Consider the following 21236-nt stretch of genomic DNA (forward strand, 5'->3'; position numbering starts at 1 on the left):
AATTCGGTTGCTACAACTAAATCGACTTAAAGTGTGCTACTTGGGTCATGCTCATGATGAATTTCAAGTAGATAGAGTCCTACAAAATGATGTTCAGATCCTGGAAACTGCCCACTTTAATAATTGGATATGTTAATCCAGTCGTCGCATGTTCAAATCTCACCTTGGAGAGGCTGTTAGAGTCAATAAGTTTCTAGTCTATATAAATAGATGGTCAAGTTTCGGAAAACGGAATGTAGCACCTAAGCTTTACCTTGCTTTATATCTACAATGGCCAAACAAGATGCTAACCACTTTTCTCGTTATCGGAAATTTAGTCGAAATTTTTGCGTTTCCGGTTTCTGAGGTTCATACACTCAACTATGTAGTTCTAACTGCCAATTGATGTGCATTTTGGGCGGGAGTATGTCGTCAATGAAAATAATCAATTGGGCTGATTGTATAACATTTCGTCAAATAAAGTTTCGCAGAAACTCAATTCGCTGTTGACCATAACGCGGAATATAAAGTTTCGCGGAAAACCTTTTCGTTGGAAATCCTTTCGCGGAAAACATTTTAGTGGAAATAATTATTTGGTGGAAAGCTATTACGCAAAAAGTAGCTTCTGTAGGGAACTATATTTTCATGATAATCCATTTACAGGGATACCTCGATATAAGACAATTTATAATTTCAAAAAGTTGTCTTATATCGAAATTGTCTTATATCGAAACATGATTTTTTCACAAAAATTTGGCATTAGCAGTCACCAATTTTACTCTGTGTTGTGTGTTTATGTTTTTTGAACTGTTTAATATTGTTTGAGCTTTTAGTTGTTTACAATTGTTAAGATTATTTTGAAATAATGAACAAATTTATGGCGCCGCTTTTGGAATGGAAAATGTGCTCTGGTGTCGTTACCAACTATGTCAAAGGGACTTGTTTTATATCGAGGTTAAAATTGTCTTATATCGAATTGTCTTATATCGAGGTTGTTTTATAACGAGGTTGTCTTATATCGAGGTATCCCTGTATTAAGCCAGCCCGTGGCTTTCGATCTGCGCACAACGAAAGTGTGACCACACTTTCCCAACTGAACCGAGGTCAGCAGACCTAGAAAAACGAATAAACATAGATAGAGGTAACTTCGGAGGGTTGGCTGCCCCTCCACAGTGGCCGATGCTTTCGACGGCGGGTAACCGGCAACAGTCGCGGCCCTCTCTCTCTCGGCCTGAATCATCTATAAAACGTTTGCTGCCCCATGCACAATTTGCCATAAAGATTTTTGCCGGATAGTTTACTTAGCTGAATAGGTTTCCGGCAAACTGCTATGATTTGCAGACTTCTTAAACACATACATTTTTGCTTGGGGCTATAAACAGTGAAACAAGAAAAACCCGTTCATTATTAATTTCTGAAATGTGAAGTAGATTTATGTTAAAGATTTCTATCAATTCACGATCACCGGCACAACATCATTCAGTCGGCCCAATTAGCAAATTTGGCCAGATGGACCAACGATGGTCTTAGTGTCTCAGGGACAACACCAATAAAAAATATTAGCGAATTAGGGTATGTCGCTACATCGTCGTAATTGCCTATTTTCGTCCTATCCAACACAAATTATTAAAAATATCAGCATTCTTATGATACACAATGCAAAACTAGTTATTCCCTAATATTTTAGTTTGTTGTCTATCACATGCGATCAATCAAAGTGAACTGAGATCTATTTAAATACTTTTTTTATCATTAAAGAAGTCCTACCAGCCAAATTTCCTACGTTTTTTCGTGCGACGAAGAAGACAATGTCGATCGTTTTAATATCCGTCATTCATAAATGAAAATAACTCACGCAAGGCATTGTCGTTATTCTACAGCCAGGAAAACTTGCCTGACCTGCAGAAATTTTGTAGAATAACATTTGTCATGCCGTCCTACACAAATACATGCGCGTTAGTTTCGTAAACATTGTTGTGATTTTTAGTTCGGACGAAGAAAAATTTGGTGGACGGATTTTAAAACGGTACGACGAATTTTAGAAATAAAGTCAATTGCGTAATTTCAATAATATGCTTTAATAATTGCTTTTCAGTGATTTCAAACTTCACGGATCGGAAGGTAAGTGTGTTTTAGAGAAGACCCCATTAACAACATTAACATTAATAATGGGGTCTTCGGTTTTAGTCAATTCAGCACAAGAACTTTTGGAAAATTCATTAAATCCATCCAACAAATGATGAAAATTCGAATGGCTTTACCTATTACGACGGAAATTAGAAAAAAACCCTATGATTCGTTCGTTGGAGTCTAGTCGTACTTTACTTTCGATCGTATTACAATACTACTCATTGTATGGAGTTTAAAAATGGGAGTTTTAATCTTCCCATGTTTTCTCCTTCTCGTGATTTGAATTAAAGAGCCTCAATTCGAACGAAGGAACGAACGAACGGGAACGGACCACAGTCCGGCTCGTAGTTGTGTGTGCGCATCAATGAAAAACACAAAGTGTACCGTTCGTTGCACTAGCACAACGACGAAAGCGACTAAAAATAGCAGCAAGGGGGCCGTTCAATTGCCTGCATTGTTGTCGTTTTCCATTGGGAACCGGCACACCATCACCATCGGCGATCCCCTTCGTTCGAACTGCTAGCTACACGGCGACGCGACTGTGTGAAGTGAAGTATGATTCGTCGTCGTTCGCTTTGTTACTTTACTACGTTCATTTTACTCTCCTTGCGTGCGTGCGAGTGTTGGTGACGCATGGTCGCAGCAAACGTCGAATCGTTCTCGCTTGCTGTTGGATTTTCGTTTGGGTAGTCTCGTTGGAAGCGTCAGTTCGATTGAATGTGTAGTTTGAACGGTCGGGTCTGTACTTGGTGTAATTTTCGATTGAAAATTATGTAATATTGTGCAGTTTTTGTACAAACTCCAATTTTCCGACGATAGTTTTGGTTAACAAACCAGTTAATAGTGCCGCGGTGCGTAAAAGTCGTCGAAAATCGACGTATTTTCCTGGCATCGAACATTGAAGTGAAAGTGACGTCATAAAAATAAAGAAGAATTTGTCCTTCAAATTAAGCACCTTTATGGTGCTTGTTCGGTAAAAAACTTAGTTTCAAAACTTTGCTGTGATCAGTTCCAGTGAATGTGCTACTAGTTATTAAAAGCAAAACGCTTTTTAAAGCGAATTTATTCGATTTTCTAGTCGAAAATAAACATAACCTCAAACAGTGAAAAATCAAAATATACTGTGGGATTGTTTTGTCAGCAAGAAAAAAACAGCATCAGTGAAGTGAACAACAAAACTCGCTTGCTGCGTCGTACAAAACGTAAACCTCATCACTAGAGCACAGCAGAAGTTTGTGTGGTATCAAAATATTTTTATTTTTCCTTCGATTGCTAAGAGGAGAAAGGTATAGAAAAAGAAGGTACAGCCGAAGCAAAACACCGAACAAACCTAGAGTTTCGTTCGAGTAATCCAATTTGACTTTATCCGAAGCGAAAAAAAAAACTTAGTGGTTTTGTTTTGTGAGAAGTAGGAAAAAAAAGTAGAACGTACGATGGCCACATTGTTTACTCCGATTGTACAACCGGACGCACTGCTGCGGCGGTGTCCGACGGTGCTGCGAAGGCCAGCCCCGGCCACGGCACGCATCTCGGCTGCACGCGTGAAGCGCGATCTGTTCGGTTCCGGCGATAAGGAGGAGTCCAAGAAGTAAGTGATAGACCCTATTATGTGGATTTATTGTTCCGGTGTGGAAGAAAAAGAAAACGATTGCTTCGATCATCCATCGATGTCATTGAAAAGTCTAAAATTCTATACCTATTTTGAGTTTTCTGGGCTTGAATTAAATTAAAAGGTTTTAGTTCGGCACCAAGATGTAACTATATTTTTTGTGTTATAAAACATCAAGTTATGTGTCGTGTTGGAAATTTGAGTTTGAAGGTCAAAATTTTTTGATACATTTTTTAAACAGAACATTTTCAAACAAATTGTTGAATTGATCATTAAATAAAGAATTTATATTTTTTTCGATCACAACTTAGTATCAAAATATAACGCTATCGTTAAATTTGGATTAGCAAAATATTAAAAATCATTGAAAAACACAAAAAAAATTTCCGACTTTTCATTGGATATTCTTCCTGGATTACTCAGTAAATTTACTTACATTTCTATAAAAATATTTGTATTACGATTCTTGGATCCTGACATATGAATTTTTCGAGCAGGTTTTTAACAAATTTTTCACGATTATTCGAGGATTTTTGTGCAAATTTGCTCATTGAATTGAATTAACATCCTCTCACTTTGTATCCAAAATTTGAACTAAAGCCCTTTCGTTTTACGTCCAAAATTTAAACGAAAGTCTTCTCGTTTTACACCCAAAATTTGAAATAAAATCCTCTCTTTTCAAGTCCAAAATTTGAGTTAAGGTCCATGTTTTCAGGTCACAAAAATTTGAATTTAAGTCCTCTCTTTTTACGTCCAAAATTTGAATTAATGACCTCTTTTTGCGTCCAAAATTAGAATTGACATCCCTTCTTTTTAAGTCCAAAATTTGAATTACCGTCCTCTTGTTTTGTGTCCAAAATTTGAATTAACGTCCTCTGGTTTTACGTCTAAAATTCGAATTTATAACCTCTCTTTTTACGTCTAAATTTAGAATTAACATCCCTTCTTTTTACGTCCAAAATTTGAATTACCATCCTCTCGTTTTGCGTCTAAAATTTGAATTAACGTCCTCTCATTTTACGTCCAAAATTTGAATTAACGTCCTCTGGTTTTACGTCTAAAATTCGAATTTATAACCTCTTTTTTTACGTCTAAAATTAGAATTAACATCCCTTCTTTTTACGTCCAAAATTTGAATTACCATCCTCTCGTTTTGCGTCTAAAATTTGAATTAACGTCCTCTCATTTTACGTCCAAAATTTGAATTAACGTCCTCTGGTTTTACGTCTAAAATTCGAATTTATAACCTCTTTTTTTACGTCTAAAATTAGAATTAACATCCCTTCTTTTTACGTCCAAAATTTGAATTACCGTCCTCTCGTTTTGCGTCTAAAATTTTTATTACCGTCCTCTCATTTTACGTCTAAAATTTGAATTAGCGTCCTCTCGTTTTGCGTCCAAAATTTGAATTAACGTCCTCTCATTTTACGTCCAAAATTTGAATTAACGTCCTCTGGTTTTACGTCTAAAATTCGAATTTATAACCTCTCTTTTTACGTCTAAATTTAGAATTAACATCCCTTCTTTTTACGTCCAAAATTTGAATTACCATCCTCTCGTTTTGCGTCTAAAATTTGAATTAACGTCCTCTCATTTTACGTCCAAAATTTGAATTAACGTCCTCTGGTTTTACGTCTAAAATTCGAATTTATAACCTCTTTTTTTACGTCTAAAATTAGAATTAACATCCCTTCTTTTTACGTCCAAAATTTGAATTACCGTCCTCTCGTTTTGCGTCTAAAATTTTTATTACCGTCCTCTCATTTTACGTCTAAAATTTGAATTAGCGTCCTCTCGTTTTGCGTCCAAAATTTGAATTACCGTCCTCTCATTTTACGTCCAAAATTTGAATTAACGTCCTCTCTTTTTACGTCCAAATTTTGAATTAACGTCCTCTGGTTTTACGTCTAAAATTTGAATTACCGTCCTCTCGTTTTGCGTCCAAAATTAGAATTAACATCCCTTCTTTTTACTTTCAAAATTTGAATTACCGTCCTCTCGTTTTGCGTCCAAAATTTGAATTAACGTCCTCTGGTTTTACGTCTAAAATTTGAATTAATGACCTCTCGTTTTACGTCCAAAATTAGAATTATGTATTCTCTTTCACGTGGCACGGCATAAACTGATTTTATGCTAAAAGAATTATAGTGATCGAAGACAAATCTTTTTCAACTTGTGCCCTGATTATATACTGTCAAACAGACAGTGCAGTAGAACCAAATCTAATTCTCCTTCCAATGTCTCTTTTCTTCCGCCTTGCTTCCGCTAGAATATTCGAGCGTGAGATAGCGGCTCACCTCAAGCGGGTAAGCAACAAGTGGGGCTTCAACTTCCAGACCGGTCAGCCGATGGAAAACCACAACCAGTTCCAGTGGGAGCGGGTTCCGCCGACGTCGGCGCCATGTTGCTTCACCAGAATGGTTACGCTGACATCGGCTGCGCACACCGTACCGCGGAGCACGGCCGCGACCACCACCCGGGAGGAGGATCTGCTGGACCGACGCGCCGAGCGCGAGAACGGTATCAACTACAACCGGGCCCGTCCGCTGTCGCCACTCCTTGAAGACGCCGCTTGCACCACGGAAGCCACGGATTGCGGCGAGCCGGAGCGAACCTACCCGCTGGTGCTGCGGGGCGCAACCAGCGGCAGCAGCAGCAGAAGTTCCTCATCCGCGAAATCAACCCAGATTCAAGTAAAAATCACAGGTGAGCTCGCTTTTTGCATTTCATCCAAAACAAAACAAAAAAACAGAGGGAACTCTGACATAAAAAATAACTTCCATAATTATAATGAGCCAGAAAAATGCCGAAAAGTTCGGCGCACAGCGCCGTTTGTCTCCCTGATGCGTGAAATATCGGTTTTTTAATTTCCTTCTTTTGGTGCTCGTCGAAGTTGAGCGAGGGAGGAAGGGAGTAAGCTGTTAAAAGAAAAGGTAGAATCTCCTTTAAGACCAAACCGTAATGTCTGATCCACCAATGCATTACGGCGCCCGCTGCCGGCCGGTCACGGCTGCATGCATTTTTCAACGGTTTTCCAGTGTTTCAGCGCTAGCTGGAAATCATCTGTTCGAGCACCCATACGGCGCATGACATGAGTGTAGCGAACCTATTTTCCATATTCCACCCTCTCCGAACCGAATGTGTTATTGCTTGCTTGCTTCAAAACCGTTGCCCATGCTGAGCGTTGGGTACGCACTGAAATTAATACCTATTTCACCTATTACATCGGGTACATTATCGGGTTGAGTTCGTCGTAACAGCAGTCCGGGGTAGGGCCACCACCAGTTCAGACAATAAAAATCGAGCGGATATCTGTTTTTCTGCTATTTTTTTTTTTCCTTTGGCCGTCTTTGTTTTCCCGCTGAGTCGCGCACATTGGTTGGAACGTGGATTTATTGATCCATTGGGAACACTCCGTTCGAAGAACGGAAGGGACTCCGGTCGTTGTCGTCGTCGTCGTCGTTGTCGTTGGTTGGGGAACACAGTGTTTCTTCCTCTAGCAGCGGAAACAATGCGGATTGTGGTTGGCAAATAATTGTAATTATTGGATAGCCGGAGCAATTAAGGCTTTTGTTGAGGTTTTGTTTAAGGGACGTAATAAAATGGAAAGCGAAAAAAAAAATCGGATTGAGTGAATAGAAATGAAAGCCGAGGTTTAACTTCGGGGTTTAGGTTTTATTGGTTTATTGACGGACGCGAGTCAGTCAGGCAAAAGCAGCAGAGAACGTGGCGTGCAAACAAAGGTCTTTCTAGAGGAGGTCTGTCTCTCTTCTTTCGCTGTACTGCTGCGGGTTGATTTTGCGCTCGATTGTTGGCTTGTGCCTTTGTCGCTTTAACTGCGCTCGTGTGTACATTACATGCTATCATTGTGTGACTCGAAACAGATGGCTACCGGGCGAATGGGATCGGTTTTGATTTTCTGTGTTTGGCTGCAGTCTGTAGTAAAGCTAGCTGGCGAATGAAAAGGTAGATCGAACAGATGTTTCACACCGATAGTGGATTGAACGTGTTGAAGTGATTTTATCGGGGCACCCGGGACATTATCAGTTTGGAAACAAAATTAGACAAGTTTTTATAGACAAAATCCAATCAGCTTGATCTAAACTCGCTCGGATAGAAAAATTAGGACACCAAAAAGATTGTTTCAAGAAATTTATGGATTAGAAATATATCAAATTTAACTTAGAATTAAAGGGTAACTAGAAAGACTCACTCCAGTAACAAAAATGCGAGAGAACTTCACGGCAAAGGGATCGCCATGTATCAATTTATCAAGTGATTGGCAGAGCCGAGTTCCTACAAATGCCTATTAAATCCGTGAGTTCCTCGGTAAGCAATATAGGTGATTTCATAGAACGGCCTAAAATCATCGGAAGACCTGACAAATGGGTTGTTGCAGCTTTATTCCTTAACATCTCTGTGAAAGTATCGATAAACATCCTAGAAGATTGATAATTGAAACAACGACTGCAAGAAAAAGTAGTGGTTTTATTTGAAAATGCCAAGGTTGCTTCATATATATATATATATATATATATATATATATATATATATATATATATATATATATATATATATATATATCCCAGGATGTTTTTATAGACAAACCATGAGGGCACCCATGGGCAACACTTTGGCATCAGTGAACTAAGTTATAAGACATTCATGGGCCAGACGAACAAATTCGCTTCCTAGGAACACACTGTAAATTTCACTAATTTTGTGTCACTCTGCCTACCTACCAAGAAAACTAATGGATCGTACACGGCAACATTTGTTTGACAGAATCATAGCATTTCGGCAATTCCAAGGAACTCGGAGTGTCGGATTGTTGCCGCCTGGTTCAACTTTGGGTTAAAATTCCCAAATTTGCCTTCAAAAGTTTTCACTAATAATGGTTTCGGTGTTCCTCAAGGGAGTAATCTAGGGTTCGATGTTTCGAAAAGGTAGCTTCCGAGAGAGCGAGAGCCAATCGATTCCTTTTCTGCGCTTTGCAATAAAACGTTGAGAACTTGAGCATGAAAGGAGTTTGTTCAGGTTGCAAGAAAATAGACCAACAAGATACAACACGATCACTCTTACAAAACTTTAAACAACCCTAAAGATAAAATATAGACGACGCCGATATCCAACTGATTACTATTTGCAGTGCATGGATACAAACACTTACTTGAGAGCGAGAAGCAGATCAGTTCAGTATGATTTTAGTTTGGCAAATTTATGTTTTCTATTGCATTTAATGCGACAGATGAAAGGCGTTCACGTATCGTCACTAGAATAGCGGGAAAGTGAAACTAACACTACCATGAGCGTTTAGCAGAAGAGCAAAAAGGCATTGGAAATAAATCAGTACACGGAACGACTATCGAGGAAAGTGGCAGGATAGGCGGAATATGTTAGATCCGTTTAGTTCCCAACTTTTTTGGTTCACGAACCAAAGTGATAGACTTTGTCGTAGCAGCTTTTGTTCGAGTAAATCATGGCATTTATCAGGCCAGCTAGAGAAACACGGAGCCTGTGGATTGTTTATCTTCTAATTCTTCTAGTTATTGTCATTTGATTGACCAATTGCTTTGCATTAAAATTCTATGCTGCCTGCTGAGAACAGAAGTATTCACGAATGTTTTTGTTGTTCCTCATGAGAGTAATCTAGGACTTCTCGTTTACGTTTCACATCAACGAGCTTTTTTATGCTAGAAAAGATTTGAGGGCATGTTGTGTGTTCAATATGGATGAAATTGATTTTTCTGATCCATCAAATGAGTTTGAGCTGACTTCCCCGCTTAATATTCGTATTCGGTCGTTCGCAAAAGTGCCGAAGAAAAATAAACGCGCATCAAAAGAGCCGGCCCTTCGAGTCAAGATCTATCCAGAGGTATTCGCTGGACTATAAGATCACTATAAGAGTGTCCTAAATGAAACCCTTAGAGGTTGGTGAATTCGCAAATTGAATATATACGCCGAACATCGACTAGCAATATTATCATGAGAAAACAGAGAAACGTACAGTTCAATTCGCCTTTAACTGATGAGTCGCATACATTAATGCTTCATAGTATTGCTGAATATACGAATATCGTAAAAGTGCGAAATAACACGTTCTGCTGCTTCTAAACCAACTACGAATTCCGAAGTTCACAATGAGGCTATATCCATGGTAACATCAAATGCCGATGGATGCATTATCGCCGAAACACTCGAATAGTGTGTGTTCATGAGGAATATTCATCGGTTCAAATAATCATTTTTTCACGAATACTCCGACCACTGGAAACTCTTGAAACACATTGTTCAACTGCAACCGCGATTTTGAAAGTCTAACCAGATAAACTGTATTTTTCGATCTCGAGCCTCAAGCAAGCTAACTAGACTTTTGCTTGTGAGCTAGCTCTTTACGTGGGAGTACCGCGAGTACAGGCCTGTCCTTGTAGTGGGGACCTACTGTACTTTGGGTGTTTGGTCGCTTCAAAGACCCTAATGTCCACCGAGCCAACATGTTGGACATACAAGCATTTGCATAAAGTATTGCTTGGCAACCGTAAACTCTATAGCCCGTCAGATTCGTTTCGGGCGATTTTCACCGAACCATTTTACGCCTTTTTGTGCCTCGGGTAAAAGCAGTTCAGATAAACGGTTAGCTGCTCTTGCAATAAGACATTCATTTGAGGCTTACTAGATAAAGCTAAAATGACCTATAATTGTGTGTGACCCATGATTGTGGACTGACTGTACTAAACAGTAAAGAAATGCTACCAATAATCCGAAGCAGAATCGTAGTTTGGTCTCGAATCTCCAAATAAGCAAACGAGATTGCGAGTACCGGGTAATGCAATTTGACGGTGACGGTCCTAGTCTACCCGTTAAGGACTTTCTGGACTTTGGAATTAGTCGATTCAATTAATTCCAATGTCCAGCCGTATTTGGATTGTGGGTTATGGACTGGCTTATTTGAAAGTCATGCGGGTCAAGCTTGTATTCTGGGGAGAATGATGGATGGAATCAAGCGATCCGTGAAACATGCTTTCACTGAACATGCTTTCACTGAAATACCTGACGGTTTGGAGACTAACGACTCATCTGAGGATCTTTTTCCTCTAGACTTCCCACGTTAGATATTCCGAAATTGAATGGCGAATACTAAAGAATCAAGAAGTGTTACAAAAAAAAACGAAACTTACATCCAACCCCCCAGATTTTCATCAGCAGACTTATAAAAAATTGGCGTAAAGTTTTACGAGTTTCATCGTCACTGATGCTCTAAGCACTTCTGGCATCCCTTACTAACACACACAGGATTCCTGCTTTCAGAGGCCCCAGGATTCCTATTTCATAGTACAGGAGATTCCCTTACCGAGTTATAAGAATCCTGAGAATTCGCCTGTTGGATTCTCAGATTAGAATTCTGGTTCCATAAGCAATGCATTCTGTATGAATCTTATGCAAAATTTCACCACACAATTCCAATGCGAGGAATGTCAGAGATTCTATGCGAGGCTTTTTATGTCGTTTGCGATTATTTACCTACAGTTAGATATTCTAAATGTTTTAAGCAGCATCAACTGGAGCACAGTTTTAGATAACGACGATATAAACACTGCTGCCACAACCTTCTCCAATATCTTGAACTACGTGATCGATCGTCATGTTCCCAAAAGAACTGCTCCCGCTCAGCACCAGATACCCTGGCTAAACACTATGTTGCGACGTCTCAAATCGGAAAGGAAAGCGGCTCTAAAGAAATTTACGAGGTACAGGACCCTACTCCTCCGCAACCACTACCTGTCGATTAATACAAGATACAAACGCCTGAGTCGTTCCTGCTTTCGAAACTACCTGAGAAATGTCGAGCGAAGATTGAAGCGTAACCCTAAATCTTTTTGGAAATATGTCAACGGGAAACGGAAAGATGACGGTCTACCCTCGGTTATGTTCCTGGGTGATAAAACGGCGAGCAACTCTCAGCAAATTTCTGAACTGTTCTCGATGAAATTCTCCAGTGTATTTACTGATGAAAGTTTGACGATTGCAGAGATATCCACAGCGACCGAGTGTGTTCCTTTCCTGGGTCATTCATTGAACAACCTCACCATCGACGAAGTGATGGTTACATCGGCCGCCGCGAAGTTGAAACTTTCTCAAGCCGTTCGACCGGACGGTATACCACCTGTGTTCCTGAAAAAATGCATCCACGCTATCGCTGCTCCAATGAGCCATCTTTTCAGCTTATCCGTTAGCTCATGTGTCTTTCCCTCAGCATGGAAATCGGCCTACATGTTCCCTGTGCATAAAAAGGGAAATAGGAAAAACGTAGATAATTATCGAGGAATCTCTGCTCTAAACTCAATTTCGAAACTGTTTGAGCTCGCCCTTTTTGAACCAGTATTTGCATTTTTCAAACCGTACATCTCTGATAACCAACATGGATTTATGCCCAAGCGCTCCACGACTACTAATCTCTTGACTCTCACATCCTACGTGATAAATAGTTTCGATGCTCGGTCGCAAACAGATGTCATTTACACTGATCTTTCCGCAGCTTTCGACAAATTGAACCACCAAATCGCTATTGCTAAACTGGATAAACTTGGCATAGGTGGTCCGTTGCTGCGTTGGTTCCGTTCATACTTATCCGATCGCCACTTAAAGGTGAACATTGAGGGCAGTCTCTCTGGATCGTTCACTGCTCATTCTGGAAAACCACAAGGCAGTCATCTTGGTCCTTTAATATTTCTTATCTACTTCAATGACGTCAACTACCTGCTTAAAGGTCCGCGGCTCTTGTTTGCTGACGACCTCAAGTTTTACTCAAGAGTCGAAAATCTATCCGACGCCGCTGTCCTTCAGGAGGAACTATCGACCTTTGACAAATGGTGTGTCGACAACCGAATGCTGCTTAACCCCAACAAGTGTGAAGTCATAACATTTTCCAGAAAACTGAGCCCGTTCGCTTTTGACTACAAGCTGTCAAGTACGCCATTACGTCGTGAAAACTGCGTCAAGGATCTGGGGATACTGCTCAACTCTAAACTTACATTCAAACAGCACATCGCGTACATCGTGGACAAAGCCTGCAGAAACCTTGGCTTCATTATGCGCATCGGCAAGAACTTCAACGATGTTTACTGTTTGAAAGCTCTTTATTGTGCATTAGTCCACTCCAACCCTGAATACTGTGCTCCAGTTTGGAGCCCATACTATCAAAATGGAGTTAGCCGAATCGAGTCAGTGCAGCGGAGATTCATTCGTTTTGCTCTTCGGAGACTTCCGTGGAATAACCCTTTCCAGCTGCCAAGCTACGAACAACGCTGTAGGCTCATCGACCTAGACCCCCTTCATGTTCGTCGCGATGTAAGTAGAGCAACAATCGTCTCCGATTTATTGACCTCACGGGTGGATTGCCCGTATATATTGCAAAACCTTGATATTCACGTCCGGAGTCGTACATTGCGCAATAGTCACTTTTTACACGTGCCGAATCGACGGACTAACTACAGCAGCTTCAGCACGATTACCGGTCTCCAACGCCACTTTAACCGCTCTTACTCCAGCTTCGAATTTGACGTCAGCCGTATCGTGCTGAAAAATCGCTTTTTTTCAATAGCGCGTAGTTTTTAGGTTAAATTATCATTTGGGCCACAAGGCCTGTTGATGTACAAATAAATAAACAAATAAAGAAATACTCCAAGGTATTTGACAGTGTCCGAAAGTTTCAAGAATGTTACTTTCAAACTTATGTTACTTGTAACTTTTTTCCTTCTCGTAAATGGTATGATAGTAGTTTTATTGGCATTAATGCCCTGCCTATCACACCATGATGAAAAAAAAATTTAAAGCAATTTGCATTCGGTCAGCGATGATAGAATCAAATTTCCCACGAACAATTACGACTATATCATCTGCGAAGCCAATTATTTCGAAGCCTAAGGCTGTCAACTGTTGAAGAAGATCATCAACTATTAAAGACCACAGTAGAGGTGATATTACGCCTCCTTGTGGGCACCCTTTCATTGCTCTAACGCTAATGGATGTACTTCCAAGTTTTGCTGATATATCTCGTTTTGATAACATTTCACCAATCCAGTGGATAACGGATACATCGAAACCACGTTTCATCATAGCCGCAATCATTCAACTATGGGATGAGTTATCAAATGCGCCTCCTATATCTAGGAAGGCTGCTAGTGATATTTCTTTCGCTTCAAAAGACTTTTCTAGTTTCCTTACAACCGTATGTAATGCTGTTACTGTTATTTACCTTCTAGATATGCAAATTGATATTTGCTCAGAGGGCTTTTCCTCTCTCCTCTCTTTAGATCCTACGTTACTTCCTAAGAGTTCATCAGAAATATGGCCAAAAACCATTGGCTTATAATTCAGACCGATTAATACTGAGTTAGAACCTATTAGACTTTACCTGATCATCCATGATTCGCCGATATTGCTTAATCCTTAAACTATGAAAGGATTGACTTACAACAAGGGTTACGCTAGTTCTAATCCGCTGGTTGGCAAAGCACACGAACTACGAACTTAATCATATTTTCATCATATATTAGGTATAAGGAAAAATCCATTTTTTTAGCCATTGATTAGGAACAAAAAACGCAATTCGAAATGACAAACAAGAAAGAAATATTTTGAAATTTTGGCATAAGGTACAATATAGTTTTTCCAACATTCCTTTGGAGTTTTAACTGCCATGGATTTTTTCCCGTCGTAGTAAGTAAAGCCACTCTAATTTTCTTGGATGGATTTAATGAATACATACTCCAAAAGTTCTTGTGCTGATTTGACGCAAACACACTTATCTTCCGATCCGTGCACTTTGAAATCACTAAAAAAGTGATTGTTAAAACATTTTATTGAAATCACGCTACTGACTTTATTTCTTAAATTCGTCATACCGTGTTAAAATCCGTCCATCAAAATTTTTCATCGTCCGAACTTAAAAATCACAACAATGTTTACGAAATTAACGCGCGCATGTATTTGTGTAGAACGGCATGACAAATGTTATTCTGCAAAATTTCTGCAGCTCAAGCCAGTTTTCCTGGCTGCAGAATAACGACAATGTGACTGTTGCGTGAGTCATTTTCATTTGTAAATGACGGAAATTAATAAGTCGACATTTTCTTCTTTGTCGCACGAAAAAACGCAGAAAATTCGGCTGGTAGGAGTTATTTAATGAAAAAAAAGCATTTAAATAGATCTTTTAGGGAATAACTAATTTTGCATTGTGTGTCTTTAAAAACGCTAATATTTTCAAGAATTTGTGTTGGATAGGACGGGAATAGGCAATTTACGACGAAGCAGCAACATACCCTAGTCGACTTATAAGTCCTGTGGAATAATTACCTAAAAACGGGTTTGCAGAAAGTGAATTTTTAAGTTGCCCGTATTAAAGGTTGCTTTGCAACGTTTGTTGCGTGCCAAAAGCTTTGTTGTCGTGTTTTACATTGGTATCCTTAGACTTATGCCGGCTTCTCTATGTCTGGAGTCCGAATAAATATGACTTTAAATTGATTTAAATGGTAGAACAGGAAGGAATTTCGAAACAAACTGATTTTTCTTTTCACACAATCGGTAGAAACTTTAACTGTGCCGTTCGTTCATCCGACGGTTACGTAATCGTTATCTAATATATCACCCAGTCTGGGTTCAGCAACAACAGCTGGGGAAATTCCTACAACGGACAGTTTTTAGTCAGCCTGATGATGTTGCCTGACCAGCAGCATTGGCTTTTTGCATGCAGCGGAAAATTAATTAGTTATGCCCTATCGACGGCGGACCAACTCGGCAGCAACCAACCAACCGCAAGTTCATTTCCATCACTGAATTGCTGCTTATTGTTTACGTTTCATTTTCAATCCAATCCCGTCGCAATCGTTCGGTCGACCGCAACAGCGGCCTGCTTCGTTGCTGTTGATGATGGTCACTGTTCTGGAACTAATCTTTTTCCTTTCCTTTCTGTTGGTCTGCTTGCTTGCTGGTATGTTTTTAAATAGATAGCGATTGTATTGTGGTGGCACATTATTTTGCCGGTCAGTCTGACGAATGCTTTCAACAAAGCTCTTAACTCAACATTCAAGTGATTCATTCGATACGCTTTGTTTACAAATTAGACCTCTCTCCGTAAGTAGGTATGTTGCAGTTTTCGGTTCCGTTTTTTTTGGTGTCTATTTTTGCATTCCTCCCTAGTCCCTAGGGGACTAGGTAGGTAGGTAGGTGAGTCATTAGAGGGAAAGCTGTCCCTCTGAACCGTATTACTTTTTTGTTTTGCGTACTTTCTTTGATCTTATCTTCAAGTTGTACCTTCTTGACTTGCGTAGCAACGGGACAAGTCAGGCAGCAGCAGCAGGCGGTGATAATTTATGACAAACTGCTGTCACAATCTGCTTTCCTGTCTACTTAGTGTGCTGCTTCCTGTGGTTCTTTCCGATGATTGGTTTGTTGTCCATTCAAAACAGGACTTCGGTTAGTTGGGTAGTTTATTGTCCTCCGAGAGCGCTCCGGATATGGCGAAATTGGTTGCATTTCGATTGGAGATAAACAAACCGAGATAATCGTGCCGCAACATATGTTCCGGGTAATGTATTAATTTATGGCTTTTTGCCACCTTCGATTGTATTTTATTTTTTAAATTGGGTTTGTGCCGTACTGGCTTTCTAACGATGGAATTATGCACCCTTTTTCCGACTGCGTTTTCAAAGCTAAAAAGGCTATTTTTGGCCACGTCAGCTCATCCATTATGCATGAGATGAACGGAAGTGCCTTATGCGTTTGCCATCAGGACACGGGTCATGCTCGTACTCGTGTTTCGACCGCCAGCTGTGTCGTGTCTGTATATCTTTCAACGATCAACCTAACATAAATGTCAAAGTGATAGTACCATCCTCGCGTCGCGAGGGTGTTTTTGTTTGCCACAAAAACACGATGACTGAGCACGAGCCAAAGAATTTTATAATCGATTGCCGGGCAATTATTAGCTTGGACTTCGGCTTCCTAACACAGGAGGCCGGTTATGTTATGACGATATCGACATCGATGACTACCGAAACCGAAGTCGCCGCATGCTTCGCAACCAAGCTCAAGGTTATCGTCGAACACAATGAAATGCTAAAATGATTTTGGGCCAAACTGACAAACAGCAGTAGCAATGACGACGACGACGATGATGATGATGATGACTTATATAATTTTCGTATCCGCCTCAGTTGTTGTTATGCTCGTGCGCTGATACGTGATTTAAGTGGTTTGTTTTGCAGCGCCTTCGCGCCTTTTTCAAACTCGGTCAGCTCAAGGTCGTTTTACCTGCGACGAATCTTGTGGATTGTTCAGAACCGCGGAACTTAGTATTCAAGCTTCTGTCGGAGCTGGAGGAATTTTGGCGCGAAATAAATACGCACGGCACGTGCTCGCTGTTTGTTCTGTTTTTGTGGGGGGAGAATGTCGCTTCCTTAAACGTTCTATTTGCGTTGTAAAAATATTTACTTTATCAATCAGAAGCCGTCCTTTTTCTGATTTTAAGTAAATATTTTCCCTCCAGGAGCTGAAACTCCGGCAGCAGATGTGTAATTTTACAGCTGTAGCGCGCTGGTAGCTTTCCCCTTTCGACAGCGGTCTAGTTAATCGGTAGCTTCGCCTGTATCACAGGTGTACAGACGGGATCGTTCCTGTGCAAACGTGCCGTTTCGGTGGTCGCCGCAGGAGTCACCTGCTTTTTCTGCTTTGCTTTGTTTGTGCTTGCTACTTGAAATTGCTGCTTTAGTAACTTTTGGTCACTCGTATGCTGCAAAGAAAAATGGGTCAACAGAACAGGTGTACTGCCTGCCTGGTCAAGCAGTAGTTTCTCCAGTCATATGCAAACAAAACCTGATCAACTCCTGACATTAATATACCTTCATTTTTCTTTGCTTTCAGACTGCTTCAAGGAACGCAAGCGTCGATCCGGTGGCATTTCGAAGGCTTCTCCGGCCAAAAAAGCCCGTTCTATGTCGCCATCAGCAACAACGTCACGGACGACAGCTACGTTGTTGAACAACAAGCCACTGACGCAATAACTGACGTGGCACCGAATCTGCTTTCAACAATTGGCTATAAAATTCTAAGAAGACTGGGATTACACTTTTTGTAAACCAAATCGTTAGAAATCAGCAAAATCTACCCTAGGAAAGTAAGCTTAGTCTGTAGAGCGGAAAAATTGAACACAAATTTTTGTAGATTTTAGTATTCAACATCGAATCTATGCCAGAATGCATCGACCGATTGAATCCGAACGGACAAACTAAACCATGACCAACTCTCAGGTAGTTCAGTCGGTCGATGGTACTCTCGCATAGTAAATTTTTTACGTGTACATATATTTGCTAATATATGCTTGTAAATATACCGTCTAACAAGGCGGAAGATATCGGAAAAACAATCCTTTTTGATAAGCACATCGCCCTTGTTCGATCTGCTTATCGAATACGGTCGTTTTCTTCAATTCTATTACCAAAACACGCAACAAAAAAACGCCGAATTTCGAAACTAAAATCAACCCCAACGTTGGTTTTCGTTTCGAACGAGGTATTTTTCCCGCCCCCAACCCTTCTTTGGCTAGATTTTTTTCTTTCTTCGGTTTACCGGTTTAAAGATTGAATCATAGAAAAATGCTCCCTCGGAGCCGGACCGGCGGCGGAGGAGACAGGAGCGGGTACCGTCCGCAGGCGGCGAAATGATCTCTAACATTCGTTGAAGGTTTCGTTTGCAATATGTAGTAAGCTTATCGTTAGCACCTGTGGGACATTGCTGCAATAAATCAATCGAATTTTCGGAGTGCAATATGTTTGCCCCCGGTCGGTCGGTCGGTCTCTGCCTGTTCCCCGTTACGCTTCCGGCACACACACGCACACACTCCGGGGAAGCATTTGCCGGAAAGGCTCGATCTCTCCTTTACTGTACAAATTTTACCTTAAATCCTAGTGCTTAGTAAGCTGTAAGTCGACGTTTGTGCCAACCCAGCCCCAAGGCTGGTGGATAGCTTTTACTATCTTAGAATTAGTGTGCTACTAAATTAATACTTCAAAGCAAAATATAGCGCTGTTGATCGTCGGTCTTCGAATGGAATGTACTTCACAGAGGATCGAAACTAAGTTAGCTAGTAGGTATGGGTGGGCCCTAACTGGCCCTTTTTTATGTTACCGCAATACGACGACGTTGCGCGTAAACCGTACTAGATGAACAATCGGTAGTTTAATATATTCACATTTCCAAATCTCATCAATATATATCATATTTATTATAAGAAAGCAAAAATAGAATTTTCTATATTTTTGTCAATCGTTTCTGCTAAACATTATTACACCATTTACTATTTAAATAATTTTCCCCTGAAGCAAATGAGGGGCCGTAGGGGCGAAAGCCCGTAGAACTCCTCCCCATTTTATTGTGTTTGTGACATTATCAAGGGACAATAATAGATTCAACAACTACAACAACAGCAGGAAAAATTATATTCATTTCAAAACCCTGTATTATGTGTATGAACATTTGAGCGAAAATGCATTGAAATAAAGAAACTCAAACGAGAAAAAGTAGTTGAGACAAGATGTGTACTGTCGAAAGTGAACCATAACCTTACTTTGAAACTATACGTTCAAATCACTGGAGCTCAAAATCGTAGTAGGCATGCGTCGTCGCGAACAAACGTCATTGTTGGAGAAAAAAAGAACCGTCACGTTCCAAAGTTATTCGATTAGGTATTAAAAAATGGGTAAGGCTATTATTTGGCTAAATTTATTATGTTAAAAATTCTACTGTATTTGCAGACGATTATCAGGTAACATCAACGTGCTCAATTGTCGTAAAATTACGCTATCAGTATTGATAGTTGCGTAGGAATTGGTTCCACCAGCAGTTAAAGGAGTGCGAAAAACTCGCCGAAATGTGCAAAGATAAAGATGGAGGGGTTCTGTCTGTCAAGACCGTGTGGTGATCAAAAGGTGGAGCCAGCACTACGATGAATACCTAAATGGCGTTCAGACGGATGATCATGGTAGTGGAGAAAATGACTATTGGTACAGCAAGTGACGGAGATTACCCCCTTCGATAAGCGAAGTTGAAGAAGCCATCCAGCGGCTGAAGAACAACAAAGCAGCAGGAACGAATGGCATGGGAGTGGAACTTATCAAAATGGGCCCGGATAAGTTGGTAAGCTGTTTGTAATAAATTGATTGTCGACTACCAGAATAGTGGAAAGACAAGGTTTTGCCCTATCTACAAGACAGGCAATAAGTTGGAATGAAAGAACTACCGCACGGTCACTATCCTGAATGCCGCCTGCAAAGTGCTTTGCCAAGTCATGTTGCATTAACCGTCACCAATAGTCAATAGATTCGTGGGAAGTTATCAGTCTGATCTTATGGAGCATACCCTATTTATTGACTCCAAAGCCGCATATGATAGTGTAAACCAACAAGCGTTATGAAAAATTCTGGACGAAAACGGCTATCCGGTAAGCTTACTAGATTTATTATGGCTACGATGGATGGGATCCAGTGCTGTGTGAGAATCTCGGGTGGATTGGCGACCCATTTAAATCTCGCAGTGGACAAGAGGATGGTCGAACGTTTCATGCTAAGCTGCTCGCACCGAGACAGACGCTGTTTAGAGCCGCTTTCTCACGGGACAATAGGCGCTTAATTTCGAACCTCCTAGTTCAGCTGCTCCAGTATATACATGAAGTATTTAGAGGTACGGTCAACCACCCAGTTAGCGCTGAGGTATGATCCTGGTCTGACAAGCCAGTCGTCGATGTTCGAATCTTGACTAGGCGGTACCCTCTAGGTAGAGTCAGTAGGATCGTTACACTAGCCCCGTCATTGTCCTGTACTGTGCGATGTCTCGCGATAGAAAATGGTCAAGTCTTAGAAAGGCGTTTAACTCAAAGTTTTGCTTTTTTGGGTATGGCCAAAGATCGGCATCGTTTGGCTTAGATCTCCGAGGAGACGCTGGATACGAACATAAGAGGGCAGGAGCTATGTTTACGGCTCCTTACAGGTAACTCTCCCCATTTCTATATATTTATATGTATTTTATATATGTATTTTATATGTATTTTATATATATTTTATATGACGAATTTCAGCGCAAAACAAAATACGCTAAAACTCGCCGAGGTTGTACCGATGTACCTTATGACCCAGAGGACTTTGAATCAATAATTAAATCACTCACTACGACAAATGATAACGTCAATTTTTTAATGTTAAATGTCAAAACGGATGTCGAAAGACTGCAACCAGCATGGATTTATCACTAGGAAGGATCACTAGATTAGATGTGTTAATAACGAACGGGACCTTCTCATCTGCTCCAGCTCAATTCAAGCAAATATTTACTATACACGGATCGATCAGTCTTGGAGAAGTTCAAAAGTTCGTTTCATTCGTATATTGTTTGCTGTCCAATAAGATTGAAGAAACATACAGAAAAACATTTCAAACACTAAAACAGGCGACAGAGGAATTAAAAACAA

The 21236-nt window shown here is 40.3% G+C and overlaps 1 protein-coding gene across 1 annotated transcript; it reads left to right on the forward strand.

The window, feature by feature from the left end:
* The first annotated feature begins 2827 nt into the window (after positions 1-2827).
* On the forward strand, positions 2828-19265 carry LOC128734837 (uncharacterized). Its single transcript, XM_053829206.1, has 3 exons — positions 2828-3697; positions 5988-6424; positions 17639-19265. The coding sequence occupies exons 1-3, from the start codon at positions 3543-3545 to the stop codon at positions 17776-17778; spliced, it is 732 nt and encodes a 243-aa protein (XP_053685181.1). The 5' UTR covers positions 2828-3542; the 3' UTR covers positions 17779-19265.
* Positions 19266-21236: the final 1971 nt, after the last annotated feature.

Source organism: Sabethes cyaneus, chromosome 2 (genome assembly GCF_943734655.1).
Source record: "Sabethes cyaneus chromosome 2, idSabCyanKW18_F2, whole genome shotgun sequence".
NCBI classification, from domain to species: domain Eukaryota; kingdom Metazoa; phylum Arthropoda; class Insecta; order Diptera; family Culicidae; genus Sabethes; species Sabethes cyaneus.

Coding starts and splice junctions, on each gene's coding strand:
- LOC128734837 (XM_053829206.1), top strand. CDS start 3,543: ATGGCCACATTGTTTACTCCGATTGTACAACCGGACGCACTGCTGCGG. Junction 3,698..5,987: donor GATAAGGAGGAGTCCAAGAA/GTAAGTGATAGA, acceptor TGCTTCCGCTAG/AATATTCGAGCGTGAGATAG. Junction 6,425..17,638: donor GATTCAAGTAAAAATCACAG/GTGAGCTCGCTT, acceptor CTTTGCTTTCAG/ACTGCTTCAAGGAACGCAAG.